General features: G+C 35.8%; 1 protein-coding gene and 1 long non-coding RNA gene across 4 annotated transcripts in view; one reads left to right on the forward strand and one right to left on the reverse strand.

Annotated features, from left to right (window-relative positions):
- Positions 1 to 4,816, forward strand: part of LOC103130499 (epidermal growth factor receptor substrate 15-like 1) — a 30,956-nt gene extending 26,140 nt beyond the window's left edge. For 2 of the 3 annotated variants that reach the window (XM_016665956.1, XM_007541908.2), the window contains one exon: positions 2,950 to 4,816. In XM_016665956.1, the coding sequence (XP_016521442.1) occupies positions 2,950 to 3,096 (147 nt within the window). In that variant the 3' untranslated portion in view covers positions 3,097 to 4,816. The remainder of the gene's footprint in view (positions 1 to 2,949) is intronic. The other variant, XM_016665958.1, reaches the window with a different exon arrangement.
- LOC107834487 (uncharacterized) lies at positions 3,388 to 5,835 on the reverse strand. The gene is made up of 2 exons (XR_001660278.1): positions 5,320 to 5,835; positions 3,388 to 4,813 (listed from the first exon to the last, which is right to left on the reverse strand). It is a non-coding gene; the product is annotated as an uncharacterized LOC107834487 (long non-coding RNA).
- Between the last annotated feature and the right edge of the window lie 4,673 nt (positions 5,836 to 10,508).

A 10,508-nucleotide genomic window follows, 5' to 3' on the forward strand; every position in this document is an offset into this window, starting at 1 on the left:
CGTGTTGCAAAGCACTAAGAGTTCAGAAAAAACATGAAATGGGAAAAAAGTTATTTATTAACTGATTAAGTTGTGTTTTAGATTGTTCTAGAAAAACTAATCAGTCACGGCTGATTAGTGGGTGAACTCACGGATGCACAGTGAACCCACTGACTCGTCACAGCTGACAGCCGCTCCTCTTTCTTGCAGGTACTGCGTACCCCCGCTAAATCTTTTAAGGGGTACGCAGTGCCCTGCCGTACCCCCTTACTTTCACCCCTGCATAAAATGCCATATACTTAAAGATACAAAGTATAACTTTAGTTGTTCCAAAAAAGCATGTGATAGTAAACTTGGTACACTTCAAATTGTGATTTTCTACAACTTAATTACAGTTAAAATACATTAAGCACCAAATTAGTTGTTCCTAAATAACACACTTCAAGCTAAATAATCCTTAACAAATTTGCAGTGTACTGATAATTTGTCTGGCTTCAAGTATGCTAAGATTTTATATACCGTACTTTGTCTATTTATTTGTCACAATGGCAACACTCTGCCATGACCAAGTGGGGGTTTAAGTAGACAGAGCAGATGCTAAGAAAACAAACTGATCTAAGATTAAGGATCACTTCTCTTTTAGCTGTCTTTTTAGATAAAACCATTTTAGTTCAACAGAATTCATGTAATTTAATAAGAATGCTGTTGAATTACATTCTGTGTTAAAGAACACTTAAAAGTTAGTAACAGGAGGAGTAGTATGTCACCCAATGCCTCCCCCCAGGAAAGTGTCAGCGGAACAGATTTCTGAGCAGATGCAGCAACAATGAAAAGGAAATATACTGAGAGAAAATATGAAATAACTTCTAACTTTATGGTAAAAATGTAACTGAAAGTGGTCTGTGTTTGTTTCCCTGGCGGTCTAAGAATAAGTGGTCTCAGAATAATCTAACCCTCTCTAGCTTAATCGAAACAGAAAAGTTTTTACCCGTCTTAACAGTAGACAACATGTCTGCCTCACAGACTAAACCTGGAAGAGAAGCCTGATGGCTAAAAGATCTGCCTCCAATTCTACTTTTTGAAATTCTAGGAACCAGCAATAAACCTTTAGTCAGAGAGCAAAGTTCTCTGTTAGAAACATGTGGAACAATCAGATCTCCTCTGCATGGTGGCGTTTGATTACTAGGGGTTTTTTATGTGAAAAGGGACACTGAAATACAAATATGATCTCGCTTCATAATTGTAATTTTGCTGTAGCATTTTAGATCAGCTGAATGTTTTTACCTACATTTTGTGGACTTCCTGACAGCAAAGTATTAGAGGAGCCTTGAAATAACAAATTCATAGATTAGTTTTCTAGTGTGACTCCTGGACAGGATATTTCTCATTTTTGTAATATTCCAGAAGTGAAAGAATTAAATTTTAGAAACCTGTTTATAATGGAATTTAAATTATATGTCCTAGTCAAAAATAACACAGAAGTTCTTTAATTTATTAATGGAGGGAAATTTAATGCCATCCAGATTAAGTGATTGGCTAAGCAGTTTCATTTTCAAAACGCTTCTCCAAAGACAAGAACTTCTGTCTTGTCTTATAAAAACAGAACATTTTGAATAATCAAGGTTTTTATGTCTGCAAGACGTCTGTAATATACCTAATTGATTGGATTCATCAAGACTTATGGACAAATAAAGTTGAGTGTCATAAGCTTAACAGTAAAAATGTATCCCATGCTGTTGATGATTTTACCAATCAGAAGCATATAAACTGAGAACTTTGACCAAACACTGAACCTTGTGTTACTCTACAAGAAGCCCCTTAATTGAAACTGGAATCTGTCAATTAAAGGAAAACCAACCATGTTGTTCCCTGGATCACTTTTCTAAGAGAACAATATGATCAACTACAAGCATCACTGAGAAGAAAAGAACAGAAATAAATTCACTATCTGAGGCCATGTGAATATCATTAGTGACTTTCATCAGTGCTGTCAGGCAGCAATGTACCGTAATGTCTGCCTTCTGACAAACTGATGTTCTTATTTTAGACTGTGGTGGTTGAAAAGAAATTTGCACTAAATCTCACAAACTGAACACATTATCAGATTATCGTTGAGCAAAGTCTCTGGTAAATTATTTTTCTATTCAGTTGGAATTTGTCTTTATGAGATTTTTGTTTTGTTTTGTTTTGATTTTTAAGGATTTTTTTGGCTCTAGTGGCCTTTATTTGATAGTTAATTGACAGGAAAGTTGGTAATGAGAGATTTGCTTTTTTAGGATACTTTATCTGTTTATGTGTGGAGAGTGTATGGTAACACTTTATGTGACGGGTTGTGAATAAGACTGTCGTGACACCATCATAAACATGACATAACACCTGTCATGAACATGAATAAGCCTTCATGAATATTTATGACTGTTGTCATAAAGTGTCATTCAGTAAATTATGACACTTTTAATACAAAGTTGACATTATTCAAAATGTCTTTGTTATGACAACTTGACATTAACCAAGAAATCATTGCTGATATAAATTTGTTATAAAAGTATTACTGATTAAACTTTAAAAAATATGTAGCTTTATGTTATTAAAGCTGAAGTTTAATCAGTAATACTTTTATAACAAATTTATATCAGGTCATGATTTCTTGGTTGGCAGTCAAGCTTTCATGCCTCTGCTTCATAGTTTTACATCTGGAGTTTTTAGAGATGTAACTGTTACTATGTAATATATTATGCTATTTAATGTATCATCATCATCATTATTATTATTATTATTATTATTATTATTATTATTAACTAGTTATTTTATAAAGCATCTGATTTACAAAATTTTATTTAAACTTGCAATAACACAAGCATTATTACAAGTTAGATACTTAGGAATTTAAAAACAACACTTTTTCTTGCTAAAATAACTGGAACTTGACCAGTGCCTGTCTCAAAAGGATTTATTTCTCTCTTTCTCCAGTTTGGGAATGAAGCTCAGCAACTTGAATGGGCCAAGCGAGAGAGTGAGCGGGCAGAGCGAGATCGACTGAAAAGGCTCAGACAACAGGAACAGGAGGACCTGGAGCTGGCCATTGCCCTTAGCAAGGCAGAGATGTCTAATGCATGACATCTAAATCTAACATGCATCTAACTCAGATGACATTATAATATGAACACATCTACACACACACACACACACACACAACCTTGCACCACCATATTTAACATATAGCTGCAAAACTTGTTTGGATGCATGACAAAAAAAGAGTGATTTAATATACAACATGAGGAAGATGAACTTTTGTATGCACTGTGTATTACCACTTTAGTTCTGGATATCAAGACTGATATATTAACTAAATCAAGCAGACAAAACAATTTACCAGGATTTGAGTCCATAGCAGCTCTTTTTTTGGGGGGTACATTCACAATGTGAAAAAACAGCATGTCAGTTAACCTGGCATTGAGCAACAAAGAAGCTAACACAGATGTAGATTCATGTCATAGTGACCAACTGAAGTGGAGAGTGTTTCCTCTTCTAATATTTGATAGAATTTGGTATTTAGTATTTGTGCACAATGCCACAAAAATGATTTAGCAAAGAAATGATCAGGTTTAAGAAAATTAGATGATCACTAATAGCAATCAGTAAGACATAACCAAGAGGTAAGATATCAAGATTTTAAGGACTCTAAAATCTTCATCTGATGTACAGAAATGAGGTAGATATTCATTTTTTCACTCTGTTTTTAGAATGCTTTCAAAATAGCTTGATATTCCTCTTTGTGCCACACAAAATTAGCATAGAAGGTCAAGCAAGACAGAATTGTTCAGAAATCCCAAAGTACCAGAGCTCTCTAGAGACACAAACAGTTGAAATCATTTATTTCCATACAGCTGAGAAGGACTCCAAACCAGCCGGGTTGGTTTTATGCCCAGGCCCAATCTCAATCCCAGCTTCAGGCACAACTCAGGTTGGGCTTGTGCCTTGCAATTCTCCAAAATGTGCGAGAGGACACTACAAGTAGACGAGGAAAGTCTTATCCAAGGACACATGACTGAGAAGGACAGAGCAGGGGTCACTCCTGTGTCGTCCCTCCCACAGGTTATAAGGCAAACTCCTACATTCTGAGCCACCAGGCCCCCCATCCCAGATCACACCAAACATTTCCTGATTTAGATCAAATATATTTGTATTTGTATTGTATAACATTTTATTCATGAAATTTTTAAATTCAAAATTCAACAAACATTGTAATATTTGGTAGAATTGCTGTGTAAACTATATACAGGGTCAACGCTAGTAGAATCTGTTTTGTTAGTATGACAAGAATGAGGCAGGTGAGGTTAATGCGTACTTTACTTCACATCACAACTTCCACATACACATTGGTTAATATGTTACACATAAAGATAACTGTACACAACATCTCCCCCTTTTTGAGGAACAGAAAAGGAAATAATCCATCATCAGTTGAGATTAGAGCTTTGTGATTATCACAACTTTGTTGTCCCATGTAAGGATTTTGCTCTATTTGCCCAAAGCTTAAACTTTTGGGCTGATGTTTGAGAAGTCACTTTAATAATTCCTCATCATATTGTTCCCTCACGTTGTTATTTTTCGGGATGTGCCTGAGCTCAGCCCATCTTTCACATCTTTGTGACTAGAAGATGCTAAACTAAACAGTCACAATATTTTTTTTGACTGGCTTTTAGTCGAGTATTGAGAAATGTAAAGCTCAACATAGAGCTGGCACTATTTTGGGATGCTGTTCTCAGGTTTCCAAGAGAATGTAACAATGGCAAAACACTTGGACACAGTTGGATCAGAGAACAGAACATGTCTCCACAAAGGTAACACTTTATTTAAAGGGGGGTGAATAAGACTGTCATGACACTGTCATAAACATGACATAACACCTGTCATGAACATGAATAAGCCTTCATGAATATTTATGACTGTTGTCATAAAGCGTCATATGATAAATTATGACACTTTTAATACAAAGTTGACATTATTCAAAATGTCTTTGTTATGACAACTTGACATTAACAAAGAAATCATTACTGATATAAATTTGTTATAAAAGTATTATTGATTGCACTTTAAAGATGAGGTAACTTTATGTTATTAAAGGTAAAGTTTAAACAGTAATGATTTCTTGGTTAATGTCAAGTTGTCATAACAAAGACATTTTGAATAATGTCAACTTTGTATTAAAAGTGTCATTATTTACCTAATGACGCTTTATGACAACAGTCATAAATATTCATGTTCATGACAGGTGTTATGTCATGTTTATGACAGTGTCATGTCAGTCTTATTCACCCCCTGCAAATAAAGTGTTACCTCCAAAAATAAGGTATTTGTTCCAGAGTTCATTTGTAAAAATATATTCTCACTTTTCATCATCAGGTGGACTTTCAGCCCGTGAAAGTCCACCTGATGATGATGTAGAACTTGTTTTGTTGTGTAGCTACCTGCATCTTCACAAGGTTTTTGCTTATATTCTGTGGTTGCAACACATGTTCATCTTTGGGACACAGAACCTCCTATGATGGTCGGGATATTTCCATGCTGGACTTGCATTTAATGTTTGCTTAGAGAAGAATTTCACTTTCAGGCACCTAGAAATAAGTGATGGATAAACCAGACATAGTGGGGTCCAGAATTCTCATGTTGTATATCTTGAAGAATGTTTTTAGATTTTATCATAATGCTACCCAAGTATGATGTGTTTGAAGTGATGCCAATATCCACAAGGTGATAGGCAGAGTAACAGTATAGCATGAACAGTTTTTTTCAGTCAGAACTTCTGACTCTGAAAAAGTAGTAAAAAAAAACTTTTTTGAGAATTTTTTTCTTTACTCTGGTAATAAAAATAATATAACAATAATTTTGGTTAAAAAATAAAAACAGAACTGTTTAGTCTGATTTAATAACAGAAATTAAAAGGGGAAAATTGTTTTGCATCATTTTGAATGTAAATATCTGGTTTCAACTGTATATGGACTCCAGCTTGGCTGCATCTTGCAACCCTCCCAGAACAAACTGGGACATCAAAGCTGTAAACATTTGTCAGCTCAATCATGCCCTTCATCCACAGAGTGCATAGAAGCAGCCAACCTCCTGAACCCCAATCACCAATCCCTGAGGATGACTCTCATCCCTGCAAAGGATGCACAGGATATCTGGGTTTCTCTACTGAACATTATTCATGTGACCCACAAAAAAATGTTCCACAAGGGACTTTCCTCCAGCCTGGAGCTTTTCCCCTTCACACTCCTAAGTATTGCATTCCAGAGTGGATGGTATGTTCTTTGGCAGTATTTGTTTTTTTGTTGTTTTTGTTTCTCTGAGTAAGCAAAGTGTGCAAACCTCAAGTGCTACCTTTTCATCAGAGTTGTGACTTTTCTGCAGGAACTTACTAGTTTGCTTACATGCTGTATAACTTGCTGCATTGAAATTACTACAACACAAAGTCCAGGGACTGGAAATTCCGTCTGAGGTGTTTTCAGATTGTTTTGGTGATACCGTGTAATATGAGGAAAACATATGCAACAAGATGGTGAATGTTTCAATAATAATGTGATTTGCAGTGAAAATACAAATAAGTAAACAGTATTACCACTTTTGGTTCATAGCAAATAATGGTCCATTCAGTCTGGTCTGATTCTGGGAAAGAAAAGAAAAAGAAAAAAAAATCAATTTCAAGGTTTGGAAAAGTTTTGGCTTCCAGTGACTTCTGAGTGTTAGCATTGGAATGTATCATGAATTACCTTCCCAACTCTTAACCTTTTAAATCATTTCCTGCTGCATGCAACAAATGCCACAAAATACATTACTGGAATAGGGAGTCTGAAAGCATGGTTATTCAAAAATTAGCTAAAATTCAAGCAGTTCCTCACAGTGTATGTATTATGTGATATATATTGTTCAGATCCACTAGGTAGGTATTAGGGATGGTACATAAAAATGCTATGGTTCCATGGTATATACAAAAATGTAAAATAGAAGTGTGTAACATGATCTTAAAACAGATGCAGCAATTATCTCTGCTTAGATGTTGTTCAGCTGTTATGTCATTTGAAACCTTATTGCTATTTTTGACAAAATAAGCACTATCTGGATTTAGTTTTTTTATTCTACTGAACTTACGTTCCCACAATACTGGTTCATTTCAGTTTTGGCTTTAATTTATCTCAATATATGTTAAACTAACTTATCACAGTAAAGAATATAAATTTAAATCATTTTGGTGAGAGATGTTGAAGTGTTCAGGTTGTGTCTGGTGTCTTTCCTGGGTTGATCAGTGTATAAGTGAACAGCAACCTCAGAAGAAGGTTTTATTACTTACTTTACACAACAATATCTTTGTTTATTATTTAGCCATATATTTATCCCATGATGATACAAATGCATGATTTGAATTTTTTGCTTTTATTATGTAATAAAATTCAATAAAAACAGATTTACAGTGGGTATAGAAAGTATTCAGACCCCTTTAAATTTTTCACTCTGTTTCATTGCAGTCATTTACCATATTATTTCTCATGAATGTACAAATAATTAATAAGAATTATTTTCCCCCAATTTTAAAAAAAAAAAACAAAAAGGTAGAATTTTTTGCAAATTTCTTAAAAAAGAAAAACTGAAGTATCACACAGTCACAAATATTCAGACCCTTTGCTCAGTATCTAGAAGCACCATTTTGAGCTAGTACAGCCATGAGTCTTCTAGGGAATGATGCAACAAGCTTTTGACGCCTGGATTTGGGATCCTCTGCCATTCTTCCTTCAGATCCTCTCCAGCTCCCTCCGATTGGATGGTGAATCTTGGTGGAGCCATTTTCAGGTCTCTCCAGAGATGCTTAATTAGATTTAGGTCAGGGTTCTGGCTGGGACAGTCAAGAATGGTCTCAGAGTTGTTCTGAAGCCACTCCTTTATTATTTTAGCTTTATTTTAGTCATTGTCTTGTTGGAAGGTGAACCTCTGGCCAAGTCTGAGGTCCTTATCAATCTGGAAGAGGTTTTCTTTCAGGATATCTCTGTACTTGGTTGTATTCATCTTTCCTTCAACTGCAACCAGTTGTCCTGTCCCTGCACCTGAAAAGCATCCCATAGCATGATGCTGCCACCACCATGTTTCACTGTTGGGATTGTATTGGGCAGGTGATGAGCAGTGCCTGGTTTCCTCCACGCATACCGCTTAGAATTAACCCCAAAAAGTTCAATCTTTCTCTCATCAGACCAGAGAGTCTTATTTCTCAAAGTCTGGGAGTCTTTCATGAGTTTTTTGGCAAACACTATGAGAGTTTTTGATATGTCTTGTTGGCACTGAGGAGAGGCTTCTGTCGGACCACCCTGCCATAAAGCCCCAACTGGCGGAGGGCTGCGGTGATAGTTGACTTTGTGGAACTTTCTCCCATCTCTCTACTGCATCTCTGAAGCTCAGCCACAGTGATCTTTGGCTTCTTCTTTGCCTGTCTCACTAAGGCTCTTCTCCCATGATTGCTTAGTTTAGCTGGACGGCCAGATTTAGGAAGAGTTCTGCTCATCCCAAGCTTCTTCCATCTAAGCATTGTGGAGGCCTCTGTGCTCTTAGGAATCTTACGAACAAGGCATAGAAATGTGCCTTGCACAGAGCTCACTGGGCAGTTCCTTCCATGTCGTGATTCTCATTTGCTCTGACCTGCACTGTGAGCTGTGAGGTCCTACATAGACAGGTGTGTCACTTTACTAATCAAGTCCAAACAGTTTAATTAAACACAGCTGGAGTCCTAAGAAGGAGCAGAATCTCATGGAGGATCGGAAGAAATGGACAGCATGTGAGTTAAATATGAGTCTCTGACTACTTATGACCATGTGATATTTCAGTTTTCTTTTTTGATAAATTCACAAAAATATTTACATTTCTGGCTTTTATCTGTCAAAATGGGATTAGTGTACATTTATGAGAAACAATATCAACTTTTTGATTTTAGCAAATGGCTGCAAAGAAACAGAGGGAAAATTTTAAAGGGGCCCGAATACTTTCCATCGCCATAGTGTATAGCACTTTTCAACCCTCAAAGGGCTCTCAAAGAGGTTTTACAATGAAATCAGTCAATCCCATTCACACGCTGATGACAGAAAGCTACTGGACTGTAGCCACAGCTGTCCTGGAGGAGTCTGACAGAAGGCAAGGCATTCATTAGAACTAACTGGACATTTTTTCTGAAATTGTGCATGCTACAAATTGTACCATGGTACAGTTTTCTATTATCAACATATGCAGCTTATAATAGAAATGTGGTCACTAATTAATGACCAGAGTTAGTGGGGTCCACAATTCTCATCTTCCTGTTTGAGTTTCCTGATGCAAGTCCTCATAGTTTGTCTTATGAGTCAGAAAACACATTGCTGGGCATTTTTACCATCAACACTTGTGAAAGATGCTACTGGCTGACTGAGCAATTGCTCAGTAAGACACATCTTTGGGACTAACTGACTGCCGTAAAGGTATCAAGTGTTGAGAGATTTAAGAGATATAACATTGGGAGTGAAACTAAATTTAAGACCTTCACACATTTTGTCAGAAGCCACTTAAAATATGTCTTAATATTTGTGAAAAAAAAGATACTTTAAACCTCTAAGTCTAGAAAATTGAAGTAAAGGAACTAATAGAATAGAATAAGTGGTTTTCCACATTTTTGTCCTCAAAGTCATCAGGTGTGACACAAAGCTGATGTATTATAACCAGATTCTGATATGATAAAAAAATAGTTAACTATATGTTTGTATATTTGCATAGCCATTTTATCTTTTGTGGTTAATTTCAGTTTTTGTTGTATTTTGTTTTAAATTATGCTGCTTGCCAGCTGAGCTAACTTATTGACCAGCAGTAAACTAAACTGTATTTTGTACTTGAATGCTAAGTGTTTGCATTTTTCTTGTCCTTGCTGATTGTGCTGTCTGAGTCCAATGTGCACCTGTGAGCAGTTTACAGGAGGAGTGTCGTTTTGTCCAATACTGAGTGGTGTGTTTGAATTTTCGGAAGGATCGCATCGCATTGTCACCTTCAGAACATCGTTGAGTCTTTACTGAGACATTGTGCTATGTAAAAACATAAATTGGCTTTTGCAGATTGTATCATTTGAGCTCAAGTTTTTCTCATGGTCATGAAACTGGTAAGACAAAAGGATAAAATAAAGGAAAAACTTAACTTATGCATACCATTTATTAGAACTGTGAACATGCACCTCCAAACTGTTGGAGTTTCAAAACAAAAACTGAAATTAATGTTATATGTTATATTGTTGGTCATAGCTACTAATTACTAATAAACAGAAACATAAAGAGACTAATAGTAACTATCAAGAATTTAAGCAGATAATATCTCTTGCTGTATGGCATATGTAGAAATTGTTGAACAAATTAAATGTTACTGAACATTTTAAATGTCTATAAGATGCTTTGCCAAGTTTGCAGTGCTGCCTGGTTATTTTTCAGTTACTGTGTAGCACATCTTCCATAATGAACTCTTCTTCAGTTTTTCCT

The sequence above is a fragment of the Poecilia formosa genome, unplaced genomic scaffold (genome assembly GCF_000485575.1).
Source record: "Poecilia formosa unplaced genomic scaffold, Poecilia_formosa-5.1.2 Scaffold640, whole genome shotgun sequence".
Taxonomy (NCBI): Eukaryota; Metazoa; Chordata; class Actinopteri; order Cyprinodontiformes; family Poeciliidae; genus Poecilia; species Poecilia formosa.